Source organism: Haemaphysalis longicornis, unplaced genomic scaffold, assembly GCF_048455015.1.
Source record: "Haemaphysalis longicornis isolate Haplotype H1 unplaced genomic scaffold, Haemaphysalis longicornis Haplotype H1 scaffold_1, whole genome shotgun sequence".
Taxonomy (NCBI): Eukaryota; Metazoa; Arthropoda; class Arachnida; order Ixodida; family Ixodidae; genus Haemaphysalis; species Haemaphysalis longicornis.
Genome location: NW_027526203.1, coordinates 12,053,493 through 12,078,576, shown reverse-complemented (window position 1 = coordinate 12,078,576; position 25,084 = coordinate 12,053,493). Strand labels below are relative to the sequence as shown.

At 49.3% G+C, this 25,084-nt stretch overlaps 1 protein-coding gene across 1 annotated transcript; it reads right to left on the bottom strand.

The window, feature by feature from the left end:
• Window positions 1-555: 555 nt before the first annotated feature.
• Window positions 556-25,084, bottom strand: LOC144163225 (protein max-like). The gene is made up of 2 exons (XM_077694087.1): window positions 25,022-25,084; window positions 556-1,011 (listed from the first exon to the last, which is right to left on the bottom strand). The coding sequence occupies exon 2, from the start codon at window positions 996-998 to the stop codon at window positions 678-680; it is 321 nt and encodes a 106-aa protein (XP_077550213.1). The 5' UTR covers window positions 999-1,011; window positions 25,022-25,084; the 3' UTR covers window positions 556-677.

Here is a 25,084-nt window from a genome sequence, read left to right as displayed (position 1 = left end):
TAGCGCTTGTCCTGTTCGCTTCTTTCTTTTTGTGTCCCTGTCATTTCGCGCTGTTCCCCAAGAAACACAAACGAAACAGTGTGAACAGTCAAGCCAAAAGCGAACCCCCCTTGGGCGAATGAATTTGGCTCATTTTGATCCCTGAAACATAAGGATCTGGCTCATTTTCGATATGAACTACGATCTGCGTACACGTTTTCAAGGCGTTATCTCAACTGTTTTCTTGCCAGCTTTTTCAGGAGAAAGTTGCCGAGTTTTTTTTTTCGTAACTGCAGTTTTATCCGACTTAGTTTCGGTTTCTGGATGTGGCTCATTTCGAAAAAAAAGACGCCTCAAATACTTGGCAATGCCCATCGCAGCCCATGGCAGTCCGCATGCGTGCCTCGCTAATCAGTACCACCTAGAGCATTGAAATATAAAGCATGGTATTGACGGGTCAAACACCAAGCGGCGAAAACTCAGAAAGGCCCTAAATAAGCGATGATTCTGCAGTACGCCTGCCACCTGTTCACATGCAGAAGGCAAGGAATGAAGCATGCTATGTTATCTGGTCAAAAACGTTCCTTTTTTATTACAGGCAAGCCAAATCGTATGCCTACAATTCATTTAATGCCACTGGCACACGACAAGCGATTTTACAAAGACTCTTGCGGATCCTCAGAGTCGCCGGGAACCACTTAAGAAGAATCACCCCCAACGGCCGAGCCCGGCTTGCAGTCGTCGCCGACCAGGCAGCCGCTCCCCAATGCACTGCTCGCTACTCCGGTCGCCAGGATTTGCTCCTCCAACCGCTCGTTCTCCCGCTTAAGGTGTTGAATCTGGCGTGTCAGGTCCCGGATATAGCTGGCGCTCGCCTTCATTATTTCAGTTGGCGAAGCCTCGGCTCCCCGCAGAGACGGAACGGCTTCGTGCAGAGCAGCAAAGCTGTCCGTGCAGCTCACCCGGCGTCGACGCTCCGGGGCATTCTTGGGTGTCGTCATGTTGCTGCCGCCGCTCATTTTCCGAAGGACCCTGGGAAAAGTGGCACAATAATGACTTTCAACGTGTGGGCTCCCTGCATGGTTAATATGGTTCCTGCTGCCTGAGGAAATCAAATCTACCACACGGAGGATTAATCAAGACATCTGCCTTATGAAGCCTAAGGCATTGTTAATCACCTTATCAAAAAGAAATGCCGTCACAACAAAGATAATCAGGAAGAAAAAAGTGATTGCGCGGGTGCCTGGCAAAATAAAAGCTAGTACGTTTATATTCAGCTGCTCCATAGCTATAATAAACAACCGACACTGGTGAAAGAAACGCCTAGAGCTGTTTTTTAACCAATCTCCGCTTAAAAAAAACGCCTGAAAAAAACTGGCCGCGTATCTGCTCCTTTCGTTGCAAATGTCGACAAAAGACGATAGTCTATATCGACTTTTGCCAAGTAAATGCCTCCCTTCACGTTTCCGCTCAACTCTCATGTTGTTCATTTTGCGTCGCGCTCCTCCCAAGGTAAATACGCTAAAGGTTTGCTTAAATCATTTTAAATTTACCGCGTTCCACTGCTCCAGGCCGGGTGCCTCGATGCCAACGCTGCGGTACAGCGGAGACGAGCGTGAATCGAGGCGCCATACTTCAATGTCGATAGAACCACGTTGCCCTACTCCACGTGCGTTCCATGCAGAACGTGGAACCTATCCAGTGGAACCTCCCGTAACTGTTGCCGGATCATTTCTTAAAATCGCACCAGAAGCTATAGTGGCGCGGGCGACAGCAGGCGAAGGCGGAGTGATTTTTTTTTCTGCAGTTGATGAAGTATTTAATTTCGCAAAAATCAAGCATGTATGATTTTTATAAAGGAACACTGCAAATATCCCTTCTGTATTAATTTGCTGTCTTATATTTGCGTGACCACTTGTTCTTCTTCAACAATGTTGACCAGTATGAACATTACACCGGACTTAGACGGGTAGATTTAGCAGTGAATATGAGAAGACTATTGCGCAGGCCTTGTTTTACTTTGGCCGGGTGTCACAGACAGACAGACGGACAGAGAGACAGACAGACCAAAATTTCTGTGTTTAAGTAGCCCAAGAATTCGTCTTTAAAAACACCAAAAATAGTGGTGCAGCTTCCCTTGTGGTGCAAGGCTGGAGAAAAAGCAGAGCTGGGGGTCGGCCTAACTTCTCCCCACACTGACAGCGTATCCCAGGAGAGAGGGAGCAGAAAAAGCAAGCCATGCGCGTTCCTTGTTCGGCGAGCGGGAACCCAGAACAGTCACCCTCTGCATCATTATTGGCCGCCAAAGCATCGTCACCGTTCACCGAGTAAAGCCCGTTTACGTCGGCTCCTTCCGACCCACCCGGGGCTTTCTCATCTTAACAACCCCGCCAGGAATTTCCAAGCTCAACTGACCAAAAACTTAACGTGGGCAGCACAATGGCACCCGGCTCTACGGGGAAGGAGGGGGGGGGGGGGGGGGTGACTGGCGTGCCACGCGACCGCCGCGCCGAGGACGACGACGACGTAGGCGGGAGGTCCTCACGTGGCACAAGCCCACGCGTGAGCCTGGACGGCGCCGGACGCTCACGCTCACGTGTGCTCGGAATTTTTTTTCTAAGGCCCAGGACGCCTCTCGCAAGTGTTCTTTTTCTTGGTACTTTTTGGCTGACGCCACCGAACCGAGCTCAGGCTTAAACATCTCTGCTGTAAAAAGCATGAAGAAACAAAGAGCGCCATTTTTTTTTTTTGTCTACTTACGTCAAGCACAAGGGCGCATTTGTATAACCGGCCGCGGATATGCCAAGCGGAAGCGACGGGCGCAGGAGAATGCCTCCTGGTGTTAAGCGTGAACGGCAAGGGGCGTTTTATCACAGGCGCGCTGACGCTGCCACGGAACCACCCGCACGCTGCGCGCGGCGCGGCCGGCGGCGGCCGCGAAGTGATGTCGGGAGCGCGAGCGACTAAGGTCCCTAAAATTCAGGGACCTTACGAGCGACCGCTTCTAAGCGCTATTTAAAATGCCGCTCAAGGCACGCACGAAGTTGCTTGAGCGGTATAAGAGCTTATAATGGGGGCGAAAACGGTACTATGAAACATGACCCGTGCCGCTAGTAAAAAAGGGCCCATCTCCCCGCGAGGGGGACTCGAGTAAATGCGTCGCATAGGGGGTGGGTGTATTGCGTTAACGTTTAGTGTTTGGGGAGTTGGTGGTAGTGAATGCGTTGTATCAGCAGCTTCTTGACGCAGTTTGAATGAGTCAAGTATATAAGGCGCGTTCGTAGCCTTTCATTCTGTGTCGGTTTTGTGGCGCAGTGGGAAGAGCACCATGTACCTCGCGTTCCGCCCACAGGTAGTGAATGCGTTGTATCAGCAGCTTCTTGACGTAGTTTGAATGAGTCAAGGATATAAGCGGCGTTCGTAGCCTTCCATTCTGTGTCGGCTTTGTGGCGCAGTGGGTAGAGCACCATGTACCTTGCGTTCCGCCCGCAGGGTCGTGGGATCGAAACCAGGCGCCGGTAAGTATTATTTTTTTATATCGTGTAGGGGGACGGGTGCGGACCTGTTGTTGAGAGCGAGGAGGGTAGCGTGATGCGGGAGAGGAGGAGTGGGGGAGAGGGCGCACCTGGAACGGCTGTTGCGGACGCCGAGGCCCGCCAACGCCGGCAACGCCGGGTGACATCGTGAGTTAAAGAAATGCTCTGCATTTAAAAGTGTCCATGCAATATCTGCCGTGGTGGTTAGCCTAAACATCTATGGCAGAGCCAGCCGGCTGCTTGAGCGCTTCGAAACTGCCGCCCTGAGGCGCGCGCCTCCCATTGGCGCAAGTCGTCAAGCTCCTCACAGTGCCGCTAGCGACGCGCGTCATTTTCTGAGCGAGGCAGAAGATTCAGGGCCCGCGCGGAATTGTCGAAGCGGGCGTCCAAAAATTGCACGCGCAACGCCGGCGCGCCCGCATCGCGTGCAAAAACGCGTCATGCTGTTCACGCTTTACGAGAGGTTCAGCGCTAGGAGGCGCATTGGAGGAGGACCGACACACGCCGCTCGTGATCAAAGCGCACGCACCCCACACAAATGAACAAGAAAGAACAGCTCGGCATCGCAGCTCCCCTTTACGTTAAAAGAGGTCATCATCATCAAAAACAACAGCATATTCAACAACAGCAGCAGCAACAACAGCAACAACGTAGTGCTGTTTTCAGTAACGTTACACAGTCTGTTACTCTACTGTGCAAAGTGCTTTTCATTCCATTAAGAGCTGCACTCTGCCCTAGCTCACTGCATGCCTTGTAAGGGGGGATGGGACCCAGCCAAGCTGATATAGCATCAGCTTTCTGTCCCCTCTCCCTGCATATTTTTTGCTATGTAAAAATGCAAAGTAAACTAAAAATAATAAACCGAAATTTCGGTCCACTGCATGAAGGACGGACGCCTCTCCCATTGACCTACACCCGCTCCTGTCCTGCGCTGCACTGGCGCACTCTTTGCCTCGGGAGTTTTCTTATTTCACCTCTCCATGCAGTTAATGGCCTTCCCCGTCTAGTTTCGTGTCTTAGTATCCGCTCTGTCACCCTCGTGGTCCACGTGTTGTCACTTCGTCTCACAACATGGCCAGCCCAAGTTCAGTTCTTCTTACAAATTTCAGCAATGATATCTTCTACTCGAGTTTGTTCCGTGATCCACGATGCTCTTTTCCTGTCCCTGGGTGTTACTCTTACCATTATTCGCTCCATGACTCGTTGCGCCGACCTGAATCTGCTTTACAGATGTTTTTTGAAGCGCCAAGTTCCTTCTCCATATGTCAATATATATATATACCGTTTCTACGCATTGGTTAAATATCTAGCTTTCTTTTTAGGTATAGAGGTAGCTTAGTTTTCGTTATTTGTGAGTGTTTGCCGAGTGCGCCCCAACCCATTCCTATTCTGCGCCGGATTTCTTTCTTGTGGTTGGAATCAGCAGTGACCATCCGGCCAAGGTAGTTATATTCTCCTACTTGTTCCAGTATTTCGGTACCTATGCTGAAGAGGGCGCTTTCAGCATGCCTGTTTATCGGTACTTTAGATTTACTCATATTTATCTTTAAAACCACCGCGAAGCTTTCTCACTGCAGATCCTCGGTAATTTTTGCAGCTCTGCCGATTCACCGGGTAAGACTATGCCGTCTGCAAACCTTAGATTATTCAAGTATTCCCAGTTTATCCACAAACCCGGATTTTCCCTGTCAAGCTTCCTGAATACCCCCCTTCCCCCCAGACATGCTGTGAACAATTTTGGTGTGATGGGATTTCCCTGTGAGATGCTATCTCCCTTTGGATCGGGAACGTTTCGCTCTGCTTGTGAAGGATTACCCTGCCCGTACATTTCTCATATATATATTGTCTCGGAGTTTTACACAGGTCTTTGGTATTCCTTGGTTTGTTAGCGCTGCGAACGCTGCTCCGGTGTCTAACGAATGGAACCCTTTTTACAGCCTATAAATTTGCGAACAGAGACGTCCACGTAAATTACTGAAAACTGCAGACTCCAGAATACGTTCACTGCCAGCTGCCGACCACGTGCGCACCGCAGCAAGCGCCAGGCAAGCGCTGAACAAGACCAGCGAAAGGCTCACGCTGGGCGTGGCCAAGGGGCTTGCCCGTAACCGTGGTTACCGAAGTTCAACGTTGCTGTATTCTTGTCTTCACGCAGCGTTGTAAGTGAAGCCTGCACGCCCATTATAAAGGCCGACGAAGAAGGTGTGAGAAGAATTACAACAATGAACATTATTCACGCTCAAAACCACGGTGGAGGCAGAGAGGTGTGTGAACAGCGGCGCCTCGCCGTACTGCGCGCCGACAATTTGCGTGCGTTTCGCCCATCCTCCGAGAGGCGGCGCTGTGTGTTCAGGGACCATCCTTCGCGCAGGTTTATGTGGTGAACACGTATACATGTGTAGCGTTTGCACGGTTTCTTGCGGTATGAATCGTTTTGTGAACCTCTGATGGCGAAAAAGTGCTTCGTCCCGCGTTGCACAACCGGCTACAAGTCGTGTCAGGAGAAGTACTCGTTGTTTTCTGCCCCGAAAGACGACGAGCGACTCAAGCTCTGGCGACATGCCATACCACAGAACAGGGAGGATGCCATACCGAGGAAAGATCGCCCGCTACAAGCAACAGACAGTGTTTGCGAGAGACATTTCGAGCCTCATCTCGTGACAAAGACATGGACTGCTCAGTACAACGGCAATGTACTGATGAGCGTGCCATGACGAGCATCGCTGACGTGTGACGCTGTTCCCGCGATATTTCCAGACTGCCCGCCCTACCTCTCGAAGAGATCAACGACTCGGAAGCGGCCCGCTGAAAGGCAGCTTTTGTGACCCGCTGAACTGTCACATGAGTTGCGATGAGACGTCTGCAGCCCAGGCAGGCATCGACATGGAACCTCCGAAAACGCAGTCAGGACCAGATGAAGCTCGTTGTTCGCCGTTCGAAAGCTTGTGTGGCGAAATACCACAGTCATTTCTGCCTTCTGATTCATGGGGGCGCCATAAACTTGAGCTTGACGGTGTGAAGAGCGTTGTATTTTCTCAAATGAAACGCGCGAAGAAACGTGATTGTTTCTCGTCAGGAAAACCTTCGGGAACACGTGCAATTACGACGTTTGCCAACCCAAGGATCGTCGACATTGATGAAGAAATGAAGGCTAATGTTGTTCTGATGGGCCAGTCTATTCCCTTGACAATGCTGCAGTACAGCAGTTCTCTGGCCACTAAGGAAGAAGTCCGAGCTCTTCTCAAGCACGTGGATGAAGTCAACATGTTTGTTCAAACACAACATGTTTGAAGTGTCGAAAGAGTCTCGTGGAGGAAACTCGAGTGCACCAGCAAGTTGAAAGTGCCCTTGTAGACTGCAAAAGCAAAGGCGGCTTATTGCACCCTAAACGGGCCACATTTATGTTGTTGCGGGCAGCAGAGTCCGCATTTCAGGAGCACGCAACGTGCAGAAATGCATACGAGCTTGCATTGGAAAGTATACTGGAGACATACACATTCCAGTTTCCTTGTACGGAGCACAAAGAGAAAGTTATGGCCAGCCTCCTGCACAATTACTTATCAATGCGCATGAGGCAGCTCTGCAAGCAAAAGAAAAATCAAATGAAATGCAGAACTCAGGAGCTCAGGAAGCTTGCAAAGCTTGTCTAACCGAGCAGCGATGGAAGCGGCTGTTGTCATTGTGTTATTATTACTTGCCTGTGTCGAATTTTGTTCAGATGTTTTCATTTTGTTACTATTTCATGTCAGTGTGTGACTTTGTTCAATTAAATTGTCAAGTGCAAGTTTTTTTGCTTGAGATTGTGAAGTGCCCCTTTCAACTTTGGCCATTTTCTTTGTTGTATGGCAGTACGAGCTACCTAGAAATTATTTGCAGCTTTAATCATGGTGTGTAGGAAAAGACGCGCGGTTATTTTGTGGTGCGACACACAGAATCACGTTTGCGCTTTACCATTATGCTGCACAGTTCTATGAAACAGATCTGCTTTTTTTTATTTGGGGAGGGGGGGGGGGTGAGGGAGGCGAGAGACTAGTTTTGCTTGCTCTCAAAGAGTGCCTGTAGGCTGCCTATAGAAAGCGGGTACAATTAGCTATTTATTAGCTATACGAAGCGGGTGCAATCAGCTATTCCATAACTACGACGCAGCCATCGTAAACACACGTTCATCAAAAAGCACCGCCCAAGAAGTGACAAACCGTAAAATTGCTCCTCGACAAGAAAACTCGTTCTACGAATTTCGTGCCTACATTGCTTTACTGAAGGGTAGAATGCAGACGCGACCAATTGAAACTATCATTAACTAGGAAATAGACGCCTGATTTGCTTTCGGCCGAAGTCAATCAGTGAAGAAATAGGCTGTTTTATATACATGGAGCGAAGTAAACACTTGTGAGAGGTGCCGTCCACTAGTGTCGAGGTGTTGTTAATTACGCTACAGGCTTTTTCATTAGCCACAGGGGGTTCCCGCTGTCAAATTTCAAAGTAACTAGAAGAGGTAGACATCACTAGAATCACGCCGGCCGGCTGCTATAATAGTTGCGTCGGCTCCCGAAATCGCCAAAGCCACTCAAGACAAGTACTTACACGCTGGCGCACAGAAAAACGTTACTAAAATTTATAAACGCCGTGAAATGCTGCACGCGTAGATTATTTTACGAGCTTATATTGCTTAACAGAGCGAGTATTCACAGCGTTGGGCCTTATGTGTTGTGCTGAACCGATGTTCCCCATGCGCGAGCGCCATCCATCGGAAACTGCTCGAAGCGCACGCTAAACCGGTATGCTTGGGCGGGCGCAGTTGAGCCACCTTTCATATTCCTTCACCGTGCTCAAAATGAGTGAAAAGGAGAGAGTCTCTCCTATACTCGTACGTAGCGGCCAGGAGCCTCTAGGCCCTAGGTTTTCCCTTCGGCATTCGGATGACACGGATGTGTGTCTCCGATTCACAGCTACGCCCAGCGGCCTCCATTGCTCCAAGGTGGTGGTGGTGGTTAACTTTATTCACAAAGTTAGAAGAGGATGGGGTGGAGTCAAGGGTGGAATCCTATTTCCAGGACTCCAGTGGCGAAAGCCCCTAGCTTGGCTATTTCCAGCAGTTCTCGCTGACTGGAGAGGTCCGAGGTGAACAGTGCCGCTTCCCAGGACTCTATTGATGTCTTGTAGTTGTTCTGTTCCTATTAGCGCGGTCCTATAATCTGTGCATGCCCACAATATACGATAGAAGTCGGCCTAGTTTAGCACAAGTTGCACTTGTCGTCTTTATTGAAATGTATTGTTTATTATTATTATTATTATTATTATTATTATTATTATTATTATTATTATTATTATTATTATTATTATTATTATAGTATTGTTGCGCTCCTCACCATATTTATTATAACATATGGTGAAGACCGCAGTTATATTCGGGACATATTTTCGAGCCACTGCCCTCGTACTGAAGCGATGGGAACCTGGAGAAAAGAAATAGCCTGTACAGTACGTCCGCCGGTCTTTATCAGCTATACGCAACAATATACCATCGGATAAGGCATGTTCACTGAAAGTGCGATGCCAAATTTGCATACTGTTTATCAAAAACCTTTCTCTTGGCTGGCATTGTCGGCGAGCCTGCTGCCGATGTCGACTATAGCCTGCACTGCAGCTATTTTTTCCACAATCGCTTTCCATGCTGTTCCCACACTGGCTTCATAGAAGCCGAAGGCCAACCAAGAGTGCGGCCGGATTTCCCAGGCACGTGAGGGCGTTTTGTACAGCTTGAGTTTCACCCGTTCCTGGCGTCGCTCAAAACTCGGGGCAGCAAAGTGGAGAGGGGGAAAATGCTACGCAAAAAAATGAGAGGGGAAGTGGCGAGGAGGCAAGGAGCCAACGAGCAGGTGTGGGGAGTGTTCACCGCGGCACAGATGGAAGCTAGGCGCGCGTTGGGGAGTGCTTGCGCCTTCTGATGACGTAAGCTTTGACGTGCAGGTGTTCTCCTAGTTGAGAGAGACGGCGTGCGCTCCGCGGGATCAGTGTCCGACCTACCGTTAAGATGGGCAGACCTACGAAAAGCACAGACCACCAGCTCCGTTGTTTCGTCGCTCTTCACATCTTAGTCGCAAAGGTCTCCGATTTTCTAAGATTTATTTGCTATTTATGGCTGTGGCCGTTTTCTTGACCGGACAACAACGATGACGACGACGACGGCAGTTTTTAGCAGAACGGGGCACTTCAGGCCTCCACCTGAGGAAGCTTATATCCTCAGAATTCTACAGCGTGACATTGAAGAGTCAAACACGGAGGGCTCAAATTCAGGTCTCCAAAAAAATCAGATTCAACAGTGAAGCAGCCGCCTCTTAAGAAGAAGGGGGGTGGGGGATATAAAGCATGATACGCCAACTGCTCCAAAGAGTATTTATTAAAAAAAAACACTGATAAGGACCGAAGTAGGCTTTTCAGGGCGGCGGTCCTCAGTCACGGTTCTTCCGAAGTCGTCACGATTCCTTAGCGTCACTGGACACTTCTGAATCAGCGCCCCTTGGGGGCGAAGCCACTCTTGATGGCGTCGCAGTCCTGGTCGCCGTCCGGGTCACCGGCACCGCTGGCAGCCCTGGCCTCCTCCAACTCGCGGATCTCCTGCTCGAGACGTTTGTTTTCCAGCTTGAGCTGCTTGACCATGCGTCTGCGCACTGTCACCCTGCGCTCAATGGAGAGGATGTAATGGGAGGCCGCCCGCAGTATGTGCTCTTGTGAGGCGCGCATTCCACGCAGAGGCGGCACGGCTTCCTGCAGGGCGGCCAGGCTCTCCTTAATTTCTTCCCTGCGCCTCTTCTCCCGGGCCTTGTGCGCCTCCTTCCGGCCGGCCTCGCCTTCGATGTCCACGTCGGCCTTTTGCCTGCTCATACTGCTTGGGGCCGCTAGCCTGGAGGGGCAGGACGATTACGATTAGGATGTTCCCGCTGGGGCCAGGTAAATTTACAATTTGCTATTGCCATCCCTGCGGGAGGAAACGGAACCTACCGCGTGGAAGATTGAGAAAGAGTACTGGATTATAAAGCGAAGGCATCATACACGTACTTGACCAAAAAACCGAGCGGAAGAGATACATCACAAACGAAAAGGGTGAATCGATACGAGCTTCGCCATATGACACTGTTCTAATGGGGCAATATAGCCACTTTCCATGCAGCCGACACTGTGAAAACTAACACATCACGAAGAGTTCCTCACGCACTCACACAAGAAAAAGCTTATGTTTCCCGTTTTTGAAGTCCTGTGAAATTTAAAAAAAAAATTGTTCATTCATGTCAATTTTCCGCATTGTTTTCATTAATGAAGGCATTCATCATTTCATTGTATTCATTAATGAATTAATCATATCATTCATTGTTGTATTCATTAAGAATGCTGTGTTTAAAATGGGTTATTCTGCGGTGTGCAGCTTCTCACCACCTTTATTTAAGCTTTTAAATTCCCCATGGAGGGCGGGGATCGTGCCCAGATCAAAATGGAATGCCCACCCCTTGTCTTTCGTTCTACTTGGTCGCGACATTCCGCTGCCAATACCGTGAGGGCCGGGTAGCGTATTGACAAGCTATATAACGCAGGGGCCCGCACCTACTTGGGGTACGTTTGACAGCAGAAACCTATTTAAAGCAGATAAAAAACATCTTAAGTGAGATACGATGTATTCTTTCGATTGGTGTTTATGTTATATGGCGAAGTGTCCATGTTATATGGCGAATCTCAACGGCCGTAAAAACAGCGAAGTGAACGTTAGGCCCGTGGCATCTTACTTTGCAGAAGATGTCTGCAAACTCAAGTGTACGCCAAACAAGAGTATGGTGACGATATTTTTACACTACTGAGTGTATTAAGCGTCATTGAAGTTCACAAATGTAATTGCCAACTAAAAGTTCAGCGGAGTTGTTATTATAGGAACCTGAATGGTTGACATTGTGTTGTACGACGCCAATCCAGGCAAAAAAGAAATGAAACAAGTACGGGTTCTGTACAACCGCCGACTACACGTATGCAATGAACAAATAGCAAATCCAAGCGTGACTGACGCTTGGCAGCTTTAATTATTTATTTGTTTGTTCATTTATCTATTAGAGCGCAGCTCTAATAAAAAAAGCAATTTATTAAGCGAACGAAGAGGACACTGAAGGTACACAAGATAGGGCGAGCAGGAAAGCGGAGGAGGAATTAATGGCGAACGTGTAAGAGGGGGGGGGGGGGAGTGGGGGTGACGTATGCCGAGGCGGCGCGAGCTCGCCCCCGGTGATGTGTTACGAGGTAATGTATAGCGCCTTTCCTCTAGAGACGGAATAATTAGCGGCCGTTGCGGGTTAATGCACTGTTTGAATTCCACGAAACATCTTCGGCGTGGTGAAACGTATTATACGTGTGGAACGTGTTATAAACATTGCTTCGACACATCGCACTTTTCTTATTAGGGGCGAAGCTCCTAAAGCCATGGGTCTGCCCATCCCTTGTGTCTCGTGGTACGTGACCGCCGCATGCTTTCGGAGATGTCGCAAAGTGGGCCGCGTTGCACGCGCAAGAACCGGCTGCATCCGGCAGCGCAAACTCGGCACCGGGAGCGCGAGCTTGTCTGTGTTCGCCAACGGAGGCGCGAGCGCACGTGCACTGCGAGGGGGAGATCACGCAAGAGATCACGCCACGAACGCAGGCAGTCGTTCTCGGAGATCGAACGAGACGCAAGGACCTTTGCTCGTTTCCTCTCGTCTTGTTCGGGCACAAGTTCGCCCTAAATAAAAGTTCTTTACCGTTGTGTCCCATCCTACGTGACAAATTGTGGTCGAGGTGCGGGGTAGTCCTCGATGGCGCGGGGTCTTTCACCACGTCTGGGCCTGGGAGCATTGACTCCGAAAATAAAAGTTGATTTGTACAATGTACGCACACAGTCTTACGTCTTTCTTAATGATGTAATGGGCGAACTTTCACGGGATAGTTACGGTTACCGGTGATCTCCCCCTCTCGAGCTTCGCCTCACTTATCATCATTCATTCCGTGGATATGGCGTGATTTTTTGATGAGTGCGGTCGTCCGCCGTTTCAGAAACGGCAAAGGGTGCTTTTTGAAGGTGGCGTGGTAGTTATTTAAAGGATAAAAGGTTCACACACGAAACGGGTAAGAAGCCACAAGACCTGTGCATAGCCGTGCATTTGCCACACCCTTGTTAAATTGCGCTGGGTCCTTATAGAGAGAAGAAAAAAAAACAATTACACTGCACACGACCCGTGCGCTATCGCTCATACATTACCGGTGACGTATTTTACACCCGCAAGCGCCTGTGTGATCGAATTCTTCCCGTACCTTTCCGAAAATAAATGACATTTTTCGATAGTCGTTGCTTATACTGTGCTGCTAATTTTACGTATTCTTTAAAATACGTTTCTGTGGATGCTCAAGAGCATTTCTGGGAGATTTCTCGGTAAAATTAAGCAGTTGTGAGTTTGCGCCTGTCCTGTGGTATTTCGCGTGTCATTTTCATATATCCCATTTTGAAATCCCGACATGAATCACCTCTTCCAGAAATGTGCTTCGCTCAGCATAACCAAATTCCTAATATAGTCACGTCTTTACGTCTTAAAATGGGCCGAAGTTTAAAGAAGGAAGAAAAATCGCGTAATGTAAAGCACGTTGTTGCCCACATGCGTAGAGGGTGCCGTGACTCGATGGATTTTTTTTATTTGTCCCATAATGATCACTTTCAATACAATTTTGAAAAAGGCGAGCCATAATTCCTGGACAATGTCGGGCCAAAAGGGGGGTTAATCAGTTGTGAAAATACTGGAGTCTACTCCTTAAAGTACTGCTTTTTCACCGCTAAGGAACACCACGCCCAGCTTAATTTCAATTGCAGGTAATACTGATAACCAACGTTTGGCTTTTCGCGTTACATTCGTTCTCTCCTCGCTGCGTTACACAGCAGCGAGAAGCAGCCTATAACATCAAGCAGCCTATAACGACATGAAGGTGAAAGAAACATTTCTACAAAAACGGCAAAGCACTCTAAACTGCGCGGAATTAAGGTAGGATGTAGGTCGTTAGTAAAAGCGGGCGCAGAGTCAACGCCGCTAATGATTCACAACCATCGCAAGAAAGGCGAATGCAAGGACGCCAGCGCAGCGCTCGAAAGGCGGCATTTGCGAATGAAGCGCTCTGTGTACTGCCGCGAACCGTGCGCAAGCCCTCTGTGCAGTGATTGCACGACCACAGTCACGCGAATGCAAGAACGGAAGTACCGTAACAGAGCAGTTTGAAATGTCCACGCTAGATTCTTTGGCATTCAGGAGCTATCCTCAGATGTTACAGCATGCCGCACAGTAAACAAAAACCGCGCTGTGCGTATGCGCCAGCGGCATCCACCCCGTAAATATCCCCTTTGTAGACAAAAATATAAAGCAAAACACCCTCACTCAGTGCGTGTTGGTAAAACGGGGCTCTAGAAATCCTATAAATGCTACCAAAGAGCTATTGCGGCACGAAAACAGGAGCAAACTGCACCGAATGGTCCGAAGCGTTGCGAGGGCGTCTGCTCTGAAGCAGCCAACAAAAATGGCGGTACCGCCGCGGAGTTAAAGGGACCGCGGCGCCGCGGGTGAGGGGAAAGAAAAAAGAGGAGGGCAGCGAAGAAGGAGGCAGCAGTTGGCGTTACCTTGGTAATTTTAGGGACCTTATCCCCTACAGGCAGCCACTGTTCTTTCTTTCGCTCCCGTTGCAGTAAATACCACACTCCGTTTGCCTGAAACAAAGCGGGCAGCTTAATTTTCTACCCTCTCTAGTTTCCGTTTGTCACGGATTGTCGGCATATTCCATGCCGTGCACGCATATTCCGCGATGGATCTTTCGCTTGCCTTGCACAGCAGATCCTTAGATGCTAAATACAAATCTTAAACATTCCTACGAAGGAAACCCAATGCTCTACCCAATGTTCTGCCACGTCTATTTAGCGGTGTCTTGTTCTCTTCTGTTTTTTTTTTACGTCGAAGAAAGGCAATAAAGAACGAAAACGCCTCTATGGCCTAGCGGGTGGCGACGCGGTTTTCACGCTCACATTCTTCGTTCGAGACCCAGCGATACAAGCTTTCACTTCCAGTATTATTTCACTATTGAAAAATGCTCTCTTGGATCAATTCTGAGCATTATTTCGATAAATAATGCTGATGAAGCCTTTTTAGTTCAGCTTAGAACTGAACGGTAGCCTATGCTCACATTTAACAGAAGTTCTGCACCGCACCGGCAGTGCCCGTCCTGCACTGACCTGAAAACAGAATGTCGCCGACTTCGAGGCTGGCTTGAACTATTCCACTTCCTTGGTGCCAGGTTCATCACCGACAAATTATCTTTGAGATTACAATTTTACTGGGTTTCTACGGTGCTTTGGAAGTGAAAAATGTTTGGAGCTATTATATATACACCACGTATATGGTCATAAAATGCACAGGCATGTATTTTTCTCGTTTTAACAGCACAGTTGTTTAGGCAGGCAGTAATCCGTCCGTGGTAGACTGAGAAACCACCAAGCCTCAAAACAAAGTGTGGTTAGGGAGGCCCCATCATCGAACTCGGGACCTTTACGCCGTGAAACCGGCAGCCGAACTACTGCACCGTCCCGAAGGCCCGAGGGGTACGGGCTAGCAGTGGTGGGGAACAATAACATGCGCAGCCAAATGGAAAGAAAAAAATAAACGCTTCTCGTCGTCGTAATCGCAACTGGGTCCCTCGCGTTATAAAACCGGCCTCTATTCGATAGAGCTATAACCGCTTTTTTTTTTCTTTATTGCCTTATTGATTGACCTATCATCGTATTTCGGGCGCACTGCATTTCCTTTGGGTTCATAGCGCGGGGACTAACTTTGTACTTTGCCGCGGGGCATACTAAAGCGGTCCACTTTGGGAGAGATGTGAAAGCCTGCGGACGAAACGATCCGGGCCTCCCAGTGATGGAGAACGTTCAGCGGCAAGTTCCGAAATATATGTGGGGTGATGACATATGGTGCGGAAACTTAACGCCTCACTAAACAACCTGAAAGCAAACATAGGTCGGTTCAGAGGGCCATGGAACGTATAATGATCGGAGCAACACTTAGAGGCAGAAAAACAGCTTCCTGGATTAGAGAACAGAGTTGAGTAGAATATACCATAGTTCAAATAAAAAAAAACGGCTGACGATTACTATAATTCATAATTCGTAATTTGTGCGCAGCGCGAACTGCAGTTTTCTCAGTCACGGCGCATAGCTGCTGCGTCTCAGGAAAGGATCGCGTGATCAGCGAACTCATGGCGGCGCACGCTAGTCTGCCGCTATCTCGCAGCGCGTCGCCGCCGCAGAGCATGTTGTTGTAAATCGCGTTCGAACGTCCCGCGCAAATGTAACGTGTTTCCGATGAGCCGTGCAACGGGGAGGACGCGAAGCACCATCCACCTGTTGCCTGACTCGTTGTTCAGCAGTCACTCCTGAGTGCTGCAGTGCTCTGAGGCAGCACCCACTCATGGGTTCTCTTGATGGCAGCGATGGTACGCCTCCGCGTCGGCGGCGCGAACTGCGTCTCAGGGAGTGAACGCGCATCATAGCCGAGCGCACGATGGCACGCGCTGCTATGGCATCATCTCGCAGCGCGTCGCCACCGCCCAGCGTGTCTCACTGACCCCCCCCCCTCTCACAAAGACACACACACACACTTTCGCCATACGTTGCCGCCGGGCAACGTCTCAGTGTACTGCCTCACTCCTCACGCTTTCTCCACACATCCCTCCGCCGCTTTCTTTCTGTCTTCGTTCGCTCGGTTACGACGCCGACGCCGATGTCAAACTGCCGTAGCTGCTGCAAAAGTTCTCGCACTAAAAGAAATGGACTTGGACCGGCCACGAAAGTAAGCGAAATAGCAATCGGTGGACTACCAGGGTGACAGAGAGGACACCGAAAGACGGGTCTAGAAAAATAGGAATGCCAATTACTCGATGGAGGGACGAAATAAGGAAATTTGGAGGCAAAGAATGGACTCGAGTGGCGCGGGACAGGGGCGGTTGGAGGTCGATGGGAGAGGTCTTCGTCCTGCAGTGGACCTAAATAGGATGTTGATGATGATGGTGATGCAACAGCCATGTCTCCCGCAAAGGGAAAGGGGCCGCCACCTCTGCTGTTTCTCCAGCCTTGCACCACTGGTGCAGGTTGCGCCATTTTTTGTGTGATCTTACTGACTATGTCTCTGTGATTACTTCAGAAAACTTCGAAGAACCAGTTTTTTTCCTAGCACACAAACATGGTGCGGCCTCTTTCACTCCCATAGAAGCCCATGTATTGAGAGCAGATGGGAATCGTGCCTTCTTCATTCACCTCTCGATCCGTCTGTCCTAGTGCCGTGACCACCACTGACAATTAAACAATTTTTATCCTCTTTTCGCCTCGCTCTTCCCCTCCCCCTCCAACTCGTTTCCGTTGGCCCTTGTAGGAACTCTCCGTCATGGACTGAGAGCTCACCAAACGTTCAAACTACTGCGCGAGCTGTATACCAGCGCAATCTATTAGCGAATATCACAAATGAACTGATTGTAGAAAGGTCGTGGCGGTGGTAATGCACCCTACAAAAGGTCAGCGGTAATACCGCTCGCGGTGGTTGTCAGCGGGGCGGTCGGCAGCGGCGAGTCAATTACGGTGCCGTCAGCCACCAAGCCCAAGACGCCACCGGCAGCGACCATCAGACAGCAAGCGAACGACCGTCTGTCCCGCCGTGACGTAAGATAACTGTTTGCTGCCACGGTGCCCTTGGCCAATGTCTTCTTTGGACTGTCCTACTTTATGTTATTTTCTTCTTTACCCGCTGTTTAAGTAGGAACCGTGTTTGCATTGCACCGTTCTGTGCCGTGATATTTTGACAGGGCTCTTGCTTGCTTCTCCTAGCTAGGGAGGACCACCTGTACTCTCAACATTCCTCGCTTTTCACATTCTTCTTTAGGAACCTCACCTTCTCCATAACTTTCACTCCTAACTTTATTCATCCACAATCTTTCCTCCGATCGTCTACCTGTGTTATAATAAGCCAGTTGATGTTCAATGCAGGACGAATGACTCCACGAAAGAGTTCCAGTCACTCCTGTCAAGTTTGCTGAGTCAGCTCATTACACCAGAATTTCATTTGTTCCTTCCAAGGAGGTCGCAAAGAGCCAGGGTGTTGCCCCCACACCCCATTACTAATAACCCACCATCGTTTATGCATGTATTGACAAAAAAATTCACAGCATATCCACGGGGTGAATGATGATGAGTGGGGGAAGCTTCTGAGGGGAAATCATCGGTAAAACCGTGACTCTTCAGTGAAAGTTCGCCCACTACATCTGTGTCCGAACGTAACGTCTAGAAAGTCTCGCTTAATTAAACCGCACGTCGGCATCTTGGGGCTGAGCTCGCCTGATGCGTTTTGCAGACGCCTCACGAGCTCTCACTGCATCGGGGTCTGCCTGCCAATACGCGCGCTTTCTCGCCGCTTCCCGTTCTCTGACGTTTTGGAGATCCTCTTCGCGCCGCAGCCGTGCCGCTTCGCGTACGGCAGGGTCCTCGCGCCGCTGCCGTGACGCTTGGGCCTCTCGTTCTCGAACGCTGGGATCTTGGCGGCGTCGTCGCGCAGCCAGACGACACGCTTCGGCCTCCCGCTCTCGTACGGCAGGATCTTGGCGGCGGCGTCGCGCAGCTTCACGGAGAGCTTCTGCCTCGCGGGCTCGCACATCTGCAGCCTTATCCATCGGGCGACTCCGAGCGCGCGCCAACAGCGAACGGATTTTATTACAACGCTCCCCGTCATCTAGTAAACAATCCAAGAACTAAACTAGAGGTAGCCACGCCATCTAGTAAACAATCCAAGCGCATCTTTTCATCATATACAAGTACCGCCATCTAGTAAACAATCCAAGAACTAAACTAGAGGTAGCCACACCATCTAGTAAACAATCCAAGAACTAAACTAGAGGTGGCTACATACATACGTCGAGGATGGACAGACCCACGCCTTAAGGAGCTTCGCCCCTAAAACTTTTATCCATCCGTCCCCTAGTTCGTTGTCTTCCACTATTTTGTTTGCCGCCACTTGGCAACCATAGCCTTAAACGGCCAGTTCGCCGGTTGTACGTCATCCGCAATGCACATACAACTTTTGCCTAATTTGAACGGGAGCGCCCTCTACTCCGATTTCTTCCCTAAGACAAGTTACTGTTTTCTTATTTCGAAGTGTTACCCCCACAATGATTCTTTCCATGGCCCCCTGGACAGATTAATGGTTTCCTTCGAGTTGCTTAATAACACCCTAAGTTGCTGTCGTATGTGTCATTACCAGTAGTTTCTGTCAAATATGTGATCACCGCAAGTACTCCATGGTTGTGAACCGGCTTGCTAGGGACAAAAGTATACTACCCGGCTTTCCCCTTCCCGCCCTACTCCTGCCCCTCCAATTCAGTCCTTACCGAGACCAGTCCATCCCGTTACTCTTGCAGTCTTTCCCCAACTTCTGCTCCTTCCTCGACACCACCGTCTTCCGCTACCCTTGTTTGCATCCCCTACTCCTCCATTCACCTTGTCTCGCTACCCAATTTCTCTCCTACCCTTATCCCTACAACCTATCTCATCTTGATCCCCCCTCCCTCCTCTAAACGCATCACAATCGCCTATTCCCCTTCACCCTCTCCACTTCCTCACTGGTCGACCCGACCCACTCCACTCAGGCATGCCCATACGAGCCTTCCGCTCCGCATGCACATAAAACGCCGACAAAAGAAGGCGCTGCATAACATGGACATACCGCCGATCGCACAACGGGAAGTCTTTCAGAAACGTTTATTATATACCCGAAAGTCCACTGATCATGAAAATGGTGCCTATTCCGAGCTTGCGACACCCAAAGAGGCGGCTGCTTTGCCGTGGAAGCGCCACCACCGGCCACGCCGTCGTCCCGTGGCTATGGTGGCTTCGTATTTTGCGCACAAAAAAGCAGTTTCTCTCACGCATTCCTAGGGCGACGTGCGTCGCAGCCGCGTCCTACTACACGGCGTTCGCTACAGCAATAATTGCTATGCACAAAGCTGAATTTCGCCGTATTGACAGTGCTGGATTTTTTTTTTTTTTTTTTTTTTGGGGGGGGGGGGGTACAAATGAGGAAAACTGCATAAAACTCCTCAAAGCAAGAAAGTTTCACAAGCGTCTGAATACTGCAGCAAACTACAGAACCACACTGTCAAACGTCGCTGCATCCGTCAACCAAACGTAAACCTAATAAAAAAGTCCACCACTGCAATTCGGATTTCTAAGCATTTTAACAACCGAGCTGTTTAAGCTTAAGTTCCGTCGTCGCGCGTTACCAGAAAAACATACCAAGAAAAAATACCGAGCGTACGTGAGCGTGCGCCTCGTGAGGAGCGGCCAGCGTCGGCCAGCTCGACCTTCGAGACCTACCCAGCGGTCGTGGCGCAATCTCCCGCATGCTGTTCTCCGTGCCAGTTCACGTGCGCTCGCGCCTGCAGTGGGGAGCACGGAAGCCGAGTTCGAGCAACACACGCCGAGTTCGCGAAGCTAGTTGTTACGGGTTTTAGCGCGTCCTAACGCGGTCCACATTGGGAGAGATGTGAAAGCCTGCGGACAGAACGAGTCGGGCCTGCCAGTCATCGAGAACATTCAGCGACAAGTCCGGAAATCCATGTGAGGTGCAACAGCCGCGTCTCCGACGACGGGACGGTGTCCGCCAGCTCTGCTGTTTCTCCAGCCCTGCACCAGTAGTTGAAACTGTGGCAATTTTTATTTATCTTTAGCGCTGCCTACTTGTAAATGTTAGTGCAACTGCTTGAAACAAAACTTTGTCTGACATAATAAATTCGCCAAAAAAGAAGTGTTAACGCACGTTGGTTCCTTCTTGGGCCAACCGCACTTATGAGCTAACACAAGGGCCTTCAAAAAAAAATAATGCAGTTATGTTTCGATTAAATTGAATTGAAAATTGACAGCTGACATTAACGAAATTCCCGGATAGAACGTTGCTTATAATACTACGCACGGCATCAACAAAGAGCTCGCTTGTATATTTTTAAAGCGAAGTTTTCTTTGCCTTCCTGGTGGCGACCATACGTGAAAACACACCGCACGAAAGCCAACATTCGCTCACAATGATAATCATCGTTAGTGAAGTGAAAGATGGTTGAAACGCGCCTTCTCTGGTGGAAAAACAATGTCCAAATCCAAATCGCTACGTCTGAAACTCACTCCAGAGAAGCGAACTTAAACAATGAGTTTCCACAAAGGCACACCAAGAGCAGGTGCACAGTCGACACTTTATCCTTGGCCAACCCCACCAAGTGGGTAGGTCCAAACGCTTTAACGGCACAATCATCATCAAAGTCCAAACTCAGACGACCACGACCGACTCCGTCACAACATTGAACTTTGATTCGACTCGGTTTGCGGCTGAAGAAAGCTTAGCGTTTTAACCATCTTTGTGGTTAGATGAAGGAGCTTTAAATTGTTTTGTGTTACAGTATCCGTCGTAAGAACTTTGCAGTAGATATAATTTGAGCGCTTCTTTACCATCGTTCGTGTATCTGCTCAGGTGAGTGAGTGAGTTAAACACTTTATTGAAAGAGAGGCCATGGGGGCCCTGGGGGAGGCAAGGATGAGGGGAAAATGGGAAGGTCACAACTCGCGCAATGAACACAGTTGCAGTCTTGGGGTCCTAATCACAAAATTAACACATTAAAGTCAGCCAGTGGCACCAAAATTAGAGTTCACACTGGAGACAATGCGGTTCGCACTAAAGACAGTGCACGCTGCAGGCAGTTCACACTGTAGACAGAACGGGAAAGTCGATCGGACCTTTACACCAATTTGTAAAAACCGTTTTCAAGGGCGTACTGGGTGACTGCCTCTAGTGTGGTGGGATTGTCACGCACCCGACTAACATGTTCCTGTTCAATCGCAGGGGCGGGACTTGGAGATAAAAGCTGGTGGAGATTACGGTCGAATAATGGACAAAGCCAAATTAAGTGCGGAAGATTTGGTGTGCAGTATGCAGAAAAGCTGTGTTTGCTGTCCTGCTTAGCGCCTGGCCTATAGGAACACAAGCTGCGATAAACAGCGCTAGGACAGGTGACAAGTGTTGTGATCGAACGCACCTTTCTTCTTATACATGAATCACTTTCAACAGTTGCTCCATCGGACTGAGCTGTCTATATTGCCAACGACTAGTTATATTTCAGTTAAAAGGTGCGGTAGCCCTGTTCGGCTACCGCACTTTCTTAATCGCCCAGGCGATGGGAAAAAAGCGGCAGGTGCAAAAAATCTTTTCAGTTCTGCTCGAGCGCAGTTATAATTAGAGCTCAATAAAGAAGGAAACAGGTGAGGCAGCAGTTCACCATAGGTACCAAAATACGCACTTCAAAACAAGTGGGCCTTACCCTCATTATAAAGTCGTTTGCTGAAGGGAGTGACAGAATGCCGTGATGGCTCTAAAAAACCTAAGTAGTGCAGGTGAAAAGAACTCGACATTGATATTAGTAGTCGTGAACAAAATACTCTTTGATTTCCGCTGCTCAGAATGGCTCACAAGGTTACAACACAGGAAGAGGATTACCTGATAAACAGCGAATACAGAAACCAGACTGGACGTTTATAACCGGAGCTATGCCAGGCGTTTTCCACTAGGTTGGTCGGAAAATCGTAGCCGCTTATGACGGAAATCCTGGATTCATCCATGGGTTACCACTGAGGAAGTAAGCGCTCCACATTGCTATCCTCCCCGCCGACTACCATTAGAATCCATCGGCACTACGTTAAAAAAAAGAGCGATGTCTTCCCCACGTGGACATACAACTAAATATCAACCACCATGTCCTTCACGCGACGCACTCGGCGTATTGTGATAGCTGGTCACGAAGAGATGGGCGTAAATAAAATCTAACGAACTATGTTTCAATAGAGAATTAGAGCAGGTATTTGCGCAGATCACTAGGTAACACTTCGTGAGCATATCCCGTGAGCGTCTCTGCGTAAGTACCCCAGAATTATCTGCTCGGCATGCTGCCGAGTACTGCCGAGTAGTTTGGGAAGCACCCACGAGACGGCGCCAACGTCCTGTTGTACTGTGCCTGTTGATAACTAATGTACTTAAAATGCTCATATAATTATGTGACGTAAAGCTTGAATAGCGTGCGACTGTGATGGCGGCTGCGTGCTAATATCAGCCCGCACACAGAGGAGGGTTCATTTTCTCGGCGGATGGAATGCGCGGCTTGGCCTCGAGTGGGGCACGAGACGCGACTGGACCTGAGTTATGCCTACGCACGTGAACAATCCACGAAACCCTAGCTATTGGATGTAATACGGATAATAGCGCAGTGTGGGGAGGAACTAACGAAAAATGAAAACTGAACCCTTAGTGGCGCTACTTATCTTCCTCCCCGCGTCCTAACCCCTCCCCTCATTAATATCTTCTTCAAACCGGGATTGTGCTGTTTGCGAACATTGCAAAATGACACCCAACTTCTGCGCCTCTTGCAAACGTCATGAGAGGAAAACACGTTGTGTGGCGAATGCTCAAAGAGAGCCGTCTTTTTCTGAAAGGCGAAGCGCAAGCAATATGCCGGTGCAATCCAACTGCTTGCAATATAGCCCAAGATCGGCGTGAACTGTTCTTGAGAGGGCTGATCCGTGCGGGGACGAAATGCCCCCCTCCCCCCCCCCACCCCAACAGTCTGAGACCGACTGCTATGACTCCTTCTTCATAGGGACCGAGAAAATAAAGGGAAACGTGTAGGACTAGCTTGACTGCCTCCAACGCAAACCGTCACAGACTCATACACAGACACCACGCCGCAAACCGCAACCCGACATCTGCGGGAAATGCCACCGGCCCGCCGATATTTGTTGACACCAGAGGTCCATGCGCACACCGTGACCTCTGCATCGCCTCCTCCTCTAACCACGCTTACACGACGTGAAAGTCGCAAACCGACGCGTGGTGCTTACAGGCGAAGAAGCTGCGCGTGCTGTCGGAACAGCGAGGTCGATCGTCGTATGTGCGAGTAACAAGCGGTTACGTTGCATCGATTCCAGGCACCGTAATTCCTACCTGCCTCGCGCAAGACGCTGCAGGCGCGAGTAGCGCCCGTCTGATGAGATTCCGGGCAGCACGTACAGTTCTTGCTGTCCCGCTTTGGCTGCTGCAAACGCCCCTTCCGTCGCCGGAGAAGAATTATTCCGAAATCGTTGGTTTTATAAAATTAACTTTGAAAGCAGAAGGTAGTTATTTCGGCGCCGCTAAATGAACAGCTGGGTCAGAAAGACAGCGCGACGCTGTAGACAAATTTGGGACTTGTCAAACCTCAAGGCAAAAGATATACACTGATTCTCGGAACAAAGAAATCAGTTCGGAACGGCCAATGCGTTTTAGACACCAGCGAGAGAGAAGCAGTGTTTTTTCCCTCATATGCATCGACATGCTTACCTAATGCGGCCTAAAATTACCTAAAATTCGCAAGACCATCGGCGAGTAACGCACGCCAATTGCGTAAGAGAGCTATTATAATCAGTGCAATCCACTCCGTTGTCTTTCCAAAGCGCTCGTAATACGATGGAATAAAATAGAGCGGTCCCCACTGAGCACAGCTAAGATGCTCCCGTGTATTCGTTTTGTTTTCCTCGCGACTTTTCTAGACGGGAATCGGTACAACGACGACCACCAATGGTATCGATAAACCCTCTCCTTCCGCTTCCCTATGTTTGTTTGTTTTTCTTACCCTCAATTTCGAAAAGATTCCTCCACATTTAATACGGTCATTCTCGGCACTTATAAATCAGCTGCTTCGATTTCATCGAGGTTTCGTTTCTGTCATATCTTTTACAGAAATTGCGCTAATTGAGACAATCTGGAACGCTGAAGCGCGCCGCAATACGTCCCAACTAATATCTGTCAGGTTCATTCCGAATGAAAGAACCAACATCACGCATTCAGCCTAGCTGGGAACCTAGATAGCTGCGTCTACTTAAAAGTTTTAATTACCCCCCCCCCCTCAGGGTGTACAGTTACCCGAATAAAAGCGGCACAAGCGAAACACTGTCAAGGTATAAAGAAGCATTAGCAATACTCTCATTTCCACGCACAACGGCCACAGCACAAACATCCGAGAATCGATATGCTATCGCAAGTGTACGTACATGATATCATGAACCCACTTCTTGTTCTACACGGCTTGAGGACGCGTTTTCGTAAGGACCCGGAATCCAAAGCACAGAATATAAACAAATACCAGTGCTTCATTGTCGATATGGTAACAACGGACGCACTAGCAGCGTTCCAAACAGCACGTCGCCGCGACAAGGTGTTAGACGCCGACATGGAAAACGTTTGCTCGACGAAGTGAACAGCCGTGAACGTCATCATTCGCATGATCATTAAACCTGGCTACACACGTTAAAGGCGAAAAAAACGTACTCAGCAGCATGCCAACCGTTTTCCACTTACCCGTAATCGAATCCGATCAAACTGTAAGTAGTGCCGTCTATGTAGTGCCGGCGTTCTTCGGAG